Source organism: Hoplias malabaricus, chromosome 12 (genome assembly GCF_029633855.1).
Source record: "Hoplias malabaricus isolate fHopMal1 chromosome 12, fHopMal1.hap1, whole genome shotgun sequence".
In the NCBI taxonomy this organism is placed as follows: Eukaryota; Metazoa; Chordata; class Actinopteri; order Characiformes; family Erythrinidae; genus Hoplias; species Hoplias malabaricus.
In genome coordinates, this window is record NC_089811.1 from 1,749,387 (window position 1) to 1,763,084 (window position 13,698).

A 13,698-nucleotide genomic window follows, 5' to 3' on the forward strand; every position below is an offset into this window, starting at 1 on the left:
AAGATGCAAAAACATAGTTCATGTAACAATCATTTATTCATTCGTTCAACCATTCATTCATAAGCCTTTATAGATCTTCATGTTTGTGTCCGTTATCATAGAAGGTTTATGAAGGTATCGTGTATTGACTTCTGAATGATTTCCTACAGTTAAGTGTTAACTGAAATGATCAAATGACGTCCTGCACAAAAAAACAACAGATTTAATCCAAAAATACCAAAAAATAAAGAGTTTTTGATGAACACAGATATGAGCGGATTATTCTGCACATTTACATCACAGTAGTTTGGGTTACCATGGAAATACAACAGGCTGAATATGGTCATTCTATACAATAATCAAGGGAGGAGTGTGGTGTGTTCTCCCTGTGTCTGTGTGGGTTTCCTCCGGGTGACTGTCTGTGAGGAGTGTGGTGTGTCCTCTCTGTGTCTGCGTGGGTTTCCTCCGGGTGACCGTCTGTGAGGAGTGTGGTGTGTTCTCTCTGTGTCTGCGTGGGTTTCCTCCGGGTGACCGTCTGTGAGGAGTGTGGTGTGTTCTCTCTGTGTCTGCGTGGGTTTCCTCCGGGTGACCGTCTGTGAGGAGTGTGGTGTGTTCTCTCTGTGTCTGCGTGGGTTTCCTCCGGGTGACTGTCTGTGAGGAGTGTGGTGTGTTCTCTCTGTGTCTGCGTGGGTTTCCTCCGGGTGACTGTCTGTGAGGAGTGTGGTGTGTTCTCCCTGTGTCTGCGTGGGTTTCCTCCGGGTGACTGTCTGTGAGGAGTGTGGTGTGTTCTCCCTGTGTCTGCGTGGGTTTCCTCCGAGTGCTCCGGTTTCCTCCCATGCTCAAATGATTCATGCTCCTGCCTTGCAATTTCAAATTCATTACCCGCCTTACAGGTAAGCTCCAGACCCACCTCCACACTGCATGGGATAAGGGTTACAGACAATGTATATACTGAAATATACTAATCCAGAACTGTATGTGAATTGGGCTGTGGGAGTATTTTCTCTGAGTTGTTGATTAGTGGTGGTTGATATTGTTATATTGTTGATGTTTTTTGTCTGTTGGATGCAGTAGTTTTTGCTGTTGTTCATTTCACAGTTCTAGTTATTCTTATTGATATTATATTCTTTCAGTACTTTCTGATTATTTTGATGTTGTTTATGTCTGTTGTTGTGGTTTTAGATGTAATTTTGTTCATAATCATTGGGGATGTTGTATATTATGGAGATGTTGGAGAGATATTGGAGATAAATCAATCAAATTTTATTTATATAACAGAAAGTCATCAAAAAGCAGCTTTACAGAGATCCAGGACCAAGCCTCCTATGAACAAACCGCGGGCACATGGAAGGAACCAAGGTTTATAACAGGGAACCCATCCTCTTCCAGTCAACAGTGAAGAGCTGTGAAATGATAGAGGTGTTGGAGGACCTTGAAGAGTTATAGATTTTGGGGATGTTGAGGACATTGGAGATGTTTAGGATGTTGCTGTTATTTATTACACAGTTGTAGAGAGTATTAATGTTAGTGGTGTTATTTTCTCTCAGTTGTAGTAGTTTTTATGTTTATTTGTCAGTTGTAGTAGTTGTTTATATTTCTCAGTTGGAGTGGTTGTTGATGGTGTTTACTTCTCAGTTATTGTGGTTGTTGGTGTTTATTCCTCAGTTGTAGTGGATGTTGTTGGTGTTTATTTCTCAGTTGTAGTGGTTGTTGTTGGTGTTTATTTCTCAGTTGTTGTGGTTGTTGGTGTTTATTTCTCAGTTGATGTGGTTGTTGGTGTTTATTTCTCAGTTGTAATGGTTGCTGGTGTTTATTTCTCAGTTGTAGTGGTTGTTGGTGGTGTTTATTTCTCAGTTGTAGTGGTTGTTGGTGGTGTTTATTTGTCAGTTGTGGTTGTTGATGATGTTTTTTTCAGTTGTTGTGGTTGTTATTTATTTCTCAGTTTTAGTGGTTGTCAATGGTGTTTATTTCTCAGTTGTAATGGTTGTTGATGGTGTTTATTTCTCAGTTGTTGTGGTTGTTGATGGTGTTTATGTTTAAGTTGTAGTGGTTGTTGATGGTGTTTATTTTTCAGTTGTGGTTGTTGATGGTGTTTATTTCTCAGTTGTTGTGGTTGTTGATGGTGCTTATTTCTCAGTTGTAGTGGTTGTTGATGTTGTTTATGTTGTTTACACAGCTCAGATGTGCTGGTGTGACTGTGCTGAAGGCAGCAGGCTGAAGGCCGTGGCTGTGGTAGAGCGCCTGGGGTGACGTGGGCCAGTAGGAGAAGCCTGGAGGTCCCAGATTGAGTTTGGAGATGTTGGAGATATTGGAGATGTTTGAGATCCCAGAGAAGGGGATGGGGGTGAAGTTGCTCTGGAGCTTGTAGAGCGCCTGCTCTGTGGAGGTGGGCTGGCAGACCTGAGCTAGACCATGGAAGTCAAACTTGTAGGCGTAGCGTTTGCCGTGGACCTTGCTCATGATGTTCTTGTCGTAGTAATATCTCAGCGCCCGGCTCAGCTTGTCATAGTTCATGCTGGGTTTGCTCTTCCGCTCACCCCAGCGCCGCGCCACCTCATCTGGGTCCAGCAGCTTGAACTCACCGTTGGTCCCTTCCCAGGCGATGCAGGACGTGTTGGAGCTGTCCGACAGTAACTCCAGCAGGAACTGCCAAAGCTGGATCTGACCACTGCCTGGAACCACACACAGACACAGAGAAACAGTTCCAAGCGTTAGAGTCAGGACCTCAATCATTCATTCATTCACCTACTGTAATGGCTTCATCTGGTTCAGGGTCACAGTGGGTGCAGAACTTGTGCAAAATTATTGGGCATGAGGCAGGAACACACTCACCCACTCACTCACTCTCACACACACACACACGGACAATTTCACACATTCATCCAGTCACTCACGCACTCACCTGTGGACAATTTCAAACATTCACCCAGTCACTCTCAGACCTGTGGACAATTTCAAACATTCACCCAGTCATTCACCCACCTGTGGACAATTTCAAACATTTACCCAATCACTCTTACACCTGTGGACAATTTCAAACATTCACCCAATCACTCTTACACCTGTGGACAATTTCAAACATTCACCCAATCACTCTTACACCTGTGGACAATTTCAAATATTCACCCAGTCATTCTCCCACCTGTGGACAAGTTCAAACATTCACCCAGTCACTCTCAGACCTGTGGACAATTTCAAACATTCACCCAGTCAGTCTCCCACCTGTGGACAATTTCAAACATTCACCCAGTCACTCTCCCACCTGTGGACAAGTTCAAACATTCAGCCAGTCACTCTCAGACCTGTGGACAAGTTCAAACATTCACCCAGTCACTCTCAGACCTGTGGACAATTTCAAACATTCACCCAGTCATTCTCCCACCTGTGGACAATTTCAAACATTTACCCAGTCACTCTCCCACCTGTGGACAAGTTCAAACATTCACCCAGTCACTCTCAGACCTGTGGACAAGTTCAAACATTCACCCAGTCACTCTCAGACCTGTGGACAATTTCAAACATTCACCCAGTCATTCTCCCACCTGTGGACAATTTCAAACATTTACCCAGTCACTCTCCCACCTGTGGACAAGTTCAAACATTCACCCAGTCACTCTCAGACCTGTGGACAAGTTCAAACATTCACCCAGTCACTCTCAGACCTGTGGACAATTTCAAACATTCACCCAGTCACTCTCCCACCTGTGGACAAGTTCAAACATTCACCCAGTCATTCTCCCACCTGTGGACAATTTCACACACTCATTTATTCACTCACACATTCATACTGTATAGACATTAGACTTCAGTATTAGACATTAGTATTTCAGTACTGAATGAACACATTACTCATCGCTATGAATGTGTTATATTTTTAAATAAACTTGTGCAGAATTATTGGGCATGAGGCAGGAACACACTCACCCACTCATTCTCACACACACACACACACACACACACACATAAACACCTCATTTCAGCACAGAATGAACACTATAATAGAACTGAATTATTTACACAGTCATGGTGTTCACACTGTGCTGGTTTATTAATGTCTCCTGTGTGAAACTGAGGGGCATTTCATTTAATAGAGGCATTAGTAAGAAGTTGATATGCAGCTGTAATATTTAAAATCATTTTGAAACAAGTGTGTATTATGTTCTTGTTAATATTGTGGCATTAATAATGTGAACACGGTTTACACTTCACACATATTAATGATAATCCGGATTATTTAGAATAAAATGTAATCGAAAATGAACAGTTCAGTGTCCACCCCAGTGCAGGGAAAAGATCTGGAGACGTTTATAAACCAACAACAGTGTTACAAAATGCTGACTTTATATTCGTATTTCATTTAAAACAGTGCCATTTTATATTCAAATACTGTGTCTCAGAGGAGCTCACGGTTTAATCCCGTTTTTTTTTTTTTTTTTTTTGCAAATATAGACATAAAAATAAATAGCGAAAAATGTAGAACCCAGTGCGTTTCGGTTTAAAATAATTCACAAAACTGAAGAATGGTGATTAATATTGTTATTATTAAATAAAATGCTTTATTTATTAAAAACGAACCATAATGACATTATTAAACATGTCTATTGTCACTGATAAAAAAAATAAACGTGTACGGGAAGACACTCTTAATAAAGAATAAATGTGGTCTTTGAAATGTCTTTCTCTAAAAGCTTCGTAGACCGTCTCTGAGAGAGAGAGAGAGAGAGCAGCAGAGGATTTTCCAAAATCTTCGTGGAGTACGGTCCTAAAAGTGGGGTCCTTTGGAGAAAGGTTTCTGCGGTTGACACGTGTTTTCTTGAAACTTGCGCTGTTTAAAATGTCTGTCATTTTGAGAGCGATGTTGGAAAGAAAAACTGATGTAATAGTACTCTCCGATGACAGTGTTATTAATCATTAACAGAGCGCAGATATTTTATTACACTGCTCCAAACAGCGCGGGACATTAATAAAAAAATTAATAAATAAATAATTTCGTAACGAAATTTAGAGCGAAAATAATTTACATTCGCTGTTAAAATAGATGGAAATATTAGTGGATAATTTAGATGTTTCATTGTTATTTTTATTATGATTGTTCTTTTATTATTATTATTATTATATTTTTTATTATTATTTATTTTTATTAATTACGCTTTTTATAAAACCCCTGAAACTGAAAAGGCTCGGTTCTGAAAGATTTCGTTTAAATTCGTCTGCGTTTAAAAAGGAAAAAAAAAACGGAATTAGACGTTTTCAGGGAATGATTCTCTGCTGCTGTAAATATCACAGATTACATTGTGGTTGAAAATTATTATCATTTAAAGGAATAAACCTCTATTGTTGTCGAAAATAAAATTATTTTTGACGTGGAACTAATTTTGTTTGAAAATAAAAACAAAAACAGATAAGAACATTTATTTCTCCTAGTGATAAAAGTAATTTCCCATTAAACGAGGAACGTTCCTGGACGTTCAAAATAGGTCTAAAATAGTCAGTCCGTCAAGGACATGTTTTAAACATCAGTGGACGTCCAACGCGTTTTAAACAAGGCAGTCATTTCGATGGACGTCCAAAATAGTCTTTTCAGCTTTCATTTTCAACCTTAAGAAAACGTTAATTAGACGGCGGGAATTGCGTTATTTCAACGTTGAATCAACGGCTAAATGTTTCTTGGGTTACAGGCGTAATCCTTTATTTTGGTTAAAAATAAAACCCTGAAGACATTTAGCGAAGCTGCTGTGGCTTGGTTGTTGTTAGTATTTGTTTACTGATGTGTTTGGTGTTTGTGGTAATTTCAGACGCTGTAGGAGTGCCTCTGTTTGTTGTTGATTGGGAGAGTGATGGAGAGTGTGTGGAGATGAAAGGACAGAGGCGGCCCGGTGAAGGACAGAGGACCTACCTTTCTGCACTCCTGAGCTGATGGGGCTCCACGAGGCGCCTTTACTGTCCTTCAGTAAGTTGTCTGCGGGATCTAAACAACAGAAGAAGAAATAAACATCAGTCATGTCCCTCCATTAACACCGGCTCGGTCCCGGGGGCAGAGCGCTCCTGAGGCTGAGGCGGCGGGGCCTCGCTCCTGGGGGAAGGGAGGAAGGGAGGAAGGAAGCGGGGAGTGATTTTCTGCTGAAGCTCAACACCGCGGTCAGGAAACGCGTCCAGGAAAAAGGACATCCGCTCAGCACGCGCCTAAAGAGAGGAGCGGGGAGAGCAGCGCGCTCAGAGAGAGGAGGAGGAGAGGAGAGAAAACACGAGAGGAGAAGGAGAGGAGAGAAGAGAAATGCCAAGAGAAAATGAAGAAGAGAGAAAAGAGCGGAAAAGAAGGGAAGACAAATAAAGAAGAGAAACGAGGAGAAGATGGAAGAGAAAACAGAAGAAAAGGGAGACAAACAGAAGAGATACACAGTCATATCTGTGTATAATTAGTGTGTGTGTGTTAGGTTTCTATACACTTTCTGTGTCTAGTTTAAGTTTCTCTCTCTCTCTGTGTGTATGTGTGTGTGTGTGTGTGGTCCTGAGTGAGGATGGTCGAGGCTCGTACCTGAGAGATACATGTTAAACACAAGGCTTGCTCCTCCGCGGCTCTGCGGCATTGTGGCGCGGCCGCACGAGCGCCTGGGCTTTCACTGTGGGGGGGCGCGCACGGAGACGTCTCTCCTCTCTTTCTCTCTCCCTCTCTCTCTCTCTCTCACTCTCTCTCCCTCTCTTTTATTATTATTAAAGTTTTATCTGAAAACTGGGATCTGGAAATAAATGTGAGACAGATTGAAGTTTCCAGGCAACTGTCAGCAGCGCCATCTCTGAGCCAATATTCAGAGCGCAATTTCCTCTCCAGCATCGCCTTAATTAAAGGAGCAATTTACCCCTGTCATCTCCGACCCGCTGCACAATACTGAGAGGGAGAGAGGGGGGGGGGGCGAGAACAGAGAGAGAGAGAGAGAGAGAGAGAGAGAATAGTGTTGAGTAAAGAGTGAGAGATTGGGGAGAAGTGGGGGAGAGAGATGGATAGAACGTGAAAAGAACGAGGAGAGAGAGAGAGTGAGAGAGAGAGAAAGAGTACAGAGGGGACAGGGAGAGAGAAAAGAGTGAGAGACTGGGGAGAAGTAGAGAGAGAGAGAGAGAGATAAGAGAGATTGAGGGGGGGTTCTTATCTCTCCACAGTATCTGTCTTTAATAAAGTTTCCGCGCGCAGATCGCAGGTTTCTATGGAGAATTGAAGTGTTTGACATGGAAACCGGTTCAGACCACCCCCCCCCCCTCTCTCTCCTTTCCGCCTCTTTACCTCTCTGTACACACAGCAGGTCCTGCGCGCGCTGTTTGCCTTTAACACACGCTCCAGCGCGCGCGGCCAAACAGGAACATTTTAAACCGGAGCTGCTGTAAATCTAAAAACCTCTTTATGATCTTGATTAACCATTCTCACACACACACACACACACACACACACACACACACACACACACATCACTGTTTACTTTGGCTGAGTTGTTTTGGCGCAGGGGCGTGAAAGAAAGAACAAGTTTAACCCTAAAAGCACCACCCACGGTCAGACCCAGGGGGCACTGCACGTCATCAGTCTTACTTCAAATGTCAATGGTTATAATCTTGTGGCTGGTCAATGTATGTGAAACGTTATATAATGCTCCGTATATAATATAAATGTTTTATTCGTATGTCCAAGGTTACTGTGAAGGGGCAGTGAACACACACACACACACACACACACACAAAGCAGTGGGCAGCCTCTTGCTTAAGGGCACTACAGCCGTGGATATTAAGGGAGGAGACAGTGCTGTTCCTTCACTTCCCCCACCACCAATGTTTCTGCAGGTCTTCGAGATTAAACCAGTGCCCTTTCGATCACCAGCCTACTTCCCTTGCCCTTAGTGGAGGTGACCATACGTCCTCTTTTTCCCGAACATGTCCTCACCTTGGGATATGACCTTTTCGTTGGGCTGAGATTTCTAATTTGTGTGAAATGGCTGGGGATTCACTCTGATTTGGTTCACTTCTAAAATCCACACAAAGTTTGTGTGGATTTATACAGCATTAATTGCATCTTTTTAAGTCCCGCCTTCTCACTGCAGCTATTGGTCCACTACCTGCATCTTCATTAGCCATTGGTCAAAATGAATTCCAACCACAGTCAACTGACCACAGCCTAAACATGCCTCACCACTACAGTAAACAAGAACAGATTAGTTTTTCTCATTTTATATTTTTATTAACATTGTTTACATTGGCATGAAAATAAATAAATAATAATCCTAACCCTAGGTTTCCTCCGGGTGACTGTCTGTGAGGAGTGTGGTGTGTTCTCTCTGTGTCTGCGTGGGTTTCCTCCGAGTGACTGTCTGTGAGGAGTGTGGTGTGTTCTCTCTGTATCTGTGTGGGTTTCCTCCGGGTGACTGTCTGTGAGGAGTGTGGTGTGTTCTCTCTGTGTCTGCGTGGGTTTCCTCCGGGTGACTGTCTGTGAGGAGTGTGGTGTGTTCTCCCTGTGTCTGCGTGGGTTTCCTACGGGTGACTGTCCGTGAGGAGTGTGGTGTGTTCTCTCTGTGTCTGTGTGGGTTTCCTCCGGGTGACTGTCCGTGAGGAGTGTGGTGTGTTCTCTCTGTGTCTGTGTGGGTTTCCTCCGGGTGAATGTCTGTGAGGAGTGTGGTGTGTTCTCCCTGTGTCTGCGTGGGTTTCCTCCGGGTGAATGTCTGTGAGGAGTGTGGTGTGTTCTCTCTGTGTCTGTGTGGGTTTCCTCCGGGTGAATGTCTGTGAGGAGTGTGGTGTGTTCTCCCTGTGTCTGTGTGGGTTTCCTCCGGGTGCTCCGGTTTCTTCCCATGCTCCAAAACCACATGTTGGTAGGTGGATTGGAGACTCAAAAGTGTCCATAGGTGTGAGTGAATGTGTGAGTGTGTGTTGCCTTGGGAAGGACTGGCGCCCCCTCCAGGGTGCGTTCCCGCCTTGTGCCCAGTGATTCTGGGTAGGTTCCACACCCACCGCCGCCCTGAACTGGATAAGGGTTACAGACAATGAATGAATGAATGTTGTAAATATTTATTACTATATTTATTGCCCTACTGCCTTCAATTCACCTCGGTATTTAGATTACACACCATTTTTATTACAGAACAGTGAAGCTTTACATCAACATCACACACATCGTCGTATAAAGCACACAGTGTTTAGAGGAAGTCGTCCGTTCTTCACTCAGATGGAGTCCATCAGCTGAGACAGGTCTGTAGTCTGAGGTTTGCCTTTTTTTAGTTTAGCACTGGAGCTGCAAGGGACCCGTATCCCTGGGTTTCACGTGACGTCACTGTGAATAATGGCTGCCATTTTGGAGCCTTAGTCATAAACACAACTCAAATAAAACGCTCATGTTTACACTGACTTATTGTTTTTGTTTCTGTCAAAACATTTTGTTCTCATTTATGTTAAAGTTAGTGAGGAACCCTAACACATTCATCCACGTCACGTTTGTACACAGAGCCCTGTTCCGCCCCATGGTGTCAGTGAGTAGAGAGGAGCTCAGGCTGCATCCCAAATAGCACCCTATTCCCTACATACTGCATTTTACAGATTATAAAACTAACACTACTACACCCAGACAGCGCCGTACTTTCACTGAGACATGAAGAATATAAATGGTTTTATTATCAGAAATACAGTGCAGAAACCATTAGTTTATGACTTACACTGTGCACTACTTTGGGTGTGGAGGAGTCCAGTGGCATTGTGTTAACAGAAGTGGGACTTCAGACATCTTCAAGGAGGCACTGTCTTCTCTCCTCCCTGGATGGTGGGTTAGAGGCTTGATGTGGAGGGGAACAGGTGATGAGTAATTTGGGTTTAAATCGTCTCGTAGCTCTAGCACAAATCTAAAGATGTTTTTCTTCGAAACCTTCACGAAAGCCCTGAAAGGTGATTTCCTTTGGTTTTCACCGTCCCTCAGTGAAACTAAGCATTCGTTTCTTTGACAATGTTCATGAAGCTTATTTTGATGGAAAAGTGTTTGATTTAAAGAACAAATATAAAGAAGCAAGTCCACACAGTAGTTTTACATCACACTGAGTTTATATCACACTGTTGTTGTTGCAGATGTTCTCACTGCTCCCTTTTCACTCCTCATTGCTCACCAGCAGTGTTCTGTTTTTGCTTCTGTGGCAGTGTGTGTGTGTGTTGGTTTGTGTATTTACTGCAGTGTGTGTGTGTGTGTGTGTTGTGTTGGTTTGTGTATGTACTGCAGTGTGTGTGTTGTGTTTGATTGTATATCTCCTTCTGTGTTTGTGTTTGTGTGTGTGTGTGTGTTTGTGTAACTAGTACAGTGTGTGTGTTGTGTTTGATTGTATGTCCTCTCCAGTGTGTGTGTTGTGTTTGATTGTATGTCCTCTCCAGTGTGTGTGTGTGTTGTGTTGTGTTGGTTTGTGTTTGTTTGTGTATGTACTGCAGTGTGTGTGTTGTGTTTGTGTAACTACTGCAGTGTGTGTGTTGTGTTTGCATGTGTGTCTGCTGAAATGTATGTTTGTTGTGTTTGGATGTATGTCCTCTCCAGTGTGTGCGTGTGTGTTGTGTTGTGTTGTGTATTCTCTGCAGTGTGTGCTGTGTTTGATTGTATGTCCTCTCCAGTGTGTGTTTGTGTTTGTGTAACTACTACAGCGTGTGTGTTGTGTTTGATTGTATATCTGCTCTGGTGTGTGTGTGTGTGTTTGTGTAACTACTACAGTGTGTGTGTTGTGTTGTGTTTGTGTATCCACTGTAGTGGTTGTCTATGGCGTTCCAGACTTGCTTTAGCTGCCTGAGGCTTTCACACAGTTCGCAGGCAACTTAAAACAAGCCCCGAAAACCAGACGGGCTCCGCCTCGCGCTGAAATGAAAGATGATTGATAACGTTATTAAAACGTCCTGAGCCCAGCTCACAACAAAAGAGCCGCGCCGTTCTTATGAGACCTTTATCACCGATGTTTGTCTCAGCTTCCACGGCTCTGACCTGGAGAAGGAGCTCCAGAATACAGATTTCACCCCAGAATTCACACCCTGCGGTCATCGTTAACCCTCGCCCTCCGTCACACACACGGCACCGGACTCTACAGATCACACACCACACACTCCGGACAGTGGGGGAAACCCTGTGGAACTGGCTTCTAATTCACTCATTCACTCACTCTCATATAATCACTCCTCATTCACATACGCATGTTCTCACTCACTCACATACTCTCTCACTCACCCATTCACTCACTCACTCACTCACATACTCTCTCACTCACCCATTCACTCACTCACTCACTCGCTCACATACTCTCTCACTCACCCATTCACTCACTCACTCACTCACTCACATACTCTCTCACTCACCCATTCACTCACTCACTCACATACTCTCTCACTCACCCATTCACTCGCATACTCTCTCACTCACCCATTCACTCACTCGCTCACATACTCACTCACCCATTCACTCACTTACTCACATACTCACTCGCTCACATACTCACTCACTCACATAGCCATTCACTCACTCGCTCACATACTCACTCACTCACATACCCATTCACTCACTCGCTCACATACTCTCTCACTCATCCATTCACTCACTCACTCACTCACTCACTCACATACTCTCTCACTCACTCATTCACTCACTTGCTCACATACTCACTCCCATACCCGTTCACTCACTCGCTCACATACTCACTCACATACCCATTCACTCACTTGCTCACATACTCACTCACATAGCCATTCACTCCCTCACTCACATACGTATTCACACACTCGCTCACATACTCACTCACTCACATACCCATTCACACACTCGCTCACATACTCACTCACTCACATACCCATTCACACACTCGCTCACATACTCACTCACTCACATACCCATTCACACACTCGCTCACATACTTACTCACTCACATACCCATTCACTCACTAGCTCACATACCCATTCACATACCCATTCACTCACTCGCTCACATACTCACTCACATACCCATTCACACACTCGCTCACATACTCACTCACTCACATACCCATTCACACACTCGCTCACATACTCACTCACTCACATACCCATTCACACACTCGCTCACATACTCACTCACTCACATACCCATTCACACACTCGCTCACATACTCACTCACTCACATACCCATTCACTCACTAGCTCACATACCCATTCACATACCCATTCACTCACTCGCTCACATACTCACTCACATACCCATTCACTCACTCGCTCACATACTCATTTGTACATTTATACTCATATATACTCACACACTCGCAAACATATTCACATTCATATGTCCTCAGTCACTCACATATACACACTCACTCATTGCTGTAATAGGGAGAACAGTGCCTCTGTCATTGCCGCTCTGGGCTCAGCACTGCGGAAACTCCACTCTGTACCCCTCCCCATTGATTTAAGTACAGTGCTGTAAACATGAATCTTATCTAGTGTTCCTTTAACACTTCTGTCTAAAGGGTTTGGACCAGCTGTCAGTACGTGACATAATTCCCAGTCTGAAGAACATTTATCTGAACATTGCTGTGAGGATTTGATGGCATTCACACATGAGAACAATAGTGAGGTCAGGTGCTGATCTCTTCTGGACGACACACTCTACTCCAACTCGTCCCAAAGGTTGTAGATGGAGCTCCATCTCTCCAGAGAACACAGCTCCACTACTCCACGGCTGGGAGAGGTTTATACCCCTCCAGCTGAAACCTTAGTGGAAACCGTAGGCTCATATGCAGCTGCTCCAGAGCATGTGTTTGACGCTGTTCTGTGGAGTTTATACCGCCTGCACTTACATGCGACACAGAGTGTACCAGCAACTCTGCCTCTTTTAAACCCTCCACAGCCAGCTGTGATTGGTGTGGTGAGTAGTGGGCGGGGCCAGTCCCTGAGAATGAATGAATGAACACAGCGCTGGAGAGCTGCAGTTTCCAGTGGCGGAGGTTTGAGTCTCTGATCCCTGGAGATCCTCAGCTGAAAAAGATTAGTGCACTGTAAACACAGTCAGTTCAACCTTAAACAAGGACACAGTGACACTGATGTGCAGCACAATGGCACCCCCTTGTGGTGAAGATTCTAACTGAGTGAGTCATTGAATATGTATTGAGTGAGTGAGTGAAAATGCTGTGTCAGTGTGTGAACGCTTCAGGTGCTTCACATCTAAAATTGACTTTGGTTAAAGGTGAATAAAAAAGGGTTAAACCCAAACCCACAATTGTTTTCTGAAATAAGCCGCTCGTGTAGAGCCTTGATCAAAGACCATTTACTGTGCAGCTCACTTTTCTCCGGCTCCTCTGACACGGCTCTAAAGGATGTCGTGTATCAGAGTTAATCTTAGATTCATTAAACAGATAATCTGCTTGTGATTAGTTTTTCCAGAAATCAAACGAATTCAATCATTAAATCTAGAAAATAAAGGGTTTTTACTGATATTCTGATGCATTTATTCGTTAAATGGAAAAAACATTTGTGATATTGTGTGTAAGCAGTTAATAATTATAGATCTTGAAAAAACAATTAAAAATATTTATATCGTGGTTGTCACGGTAAATCAGAAAAAAATGATGCCCAAATCATGGCCTTTTAGGGCTTCCGTAGCAGAGTAAACAAAAAAATAGCGATTCTTTGAAGTACGTTAAAGTATAAAAGTAAAAGTAGAGATATTCATTTCAGGAAAATAAACATCTTCCAAAGCAACGTATTCCTA

The 13,698-nt window shown here is 43.5% G+C and overlaps 1 protein-coding gene across 1 annotated transcript; it reads right to left on the minus strand.

Moving 5' to 3' along the window:
* Positions 1-2,112: 2,112 nt before the first annotated feature.
* Positions 2,113-6,566, minus strand: fev (FEV transcription factor, ETS family member). Its single transcript, XM_066641305.1, has 3 exons — positions 6,515-6,566; positions 5,876-5,947; positions 2,113-2,651 (listed from the first exon to the last, which is right to left on the minus strand). The coding sequence occupies exons 1-3, from the start codon at positions 6,564-6,566 to the stop codon at positions 2,113-2,115; spliced, it is 663 nt and encodes a 220-aa protein (XP_066497402.1).
* Positions 6,567-13,698: the final 7,132 nt, after the last annotated feature.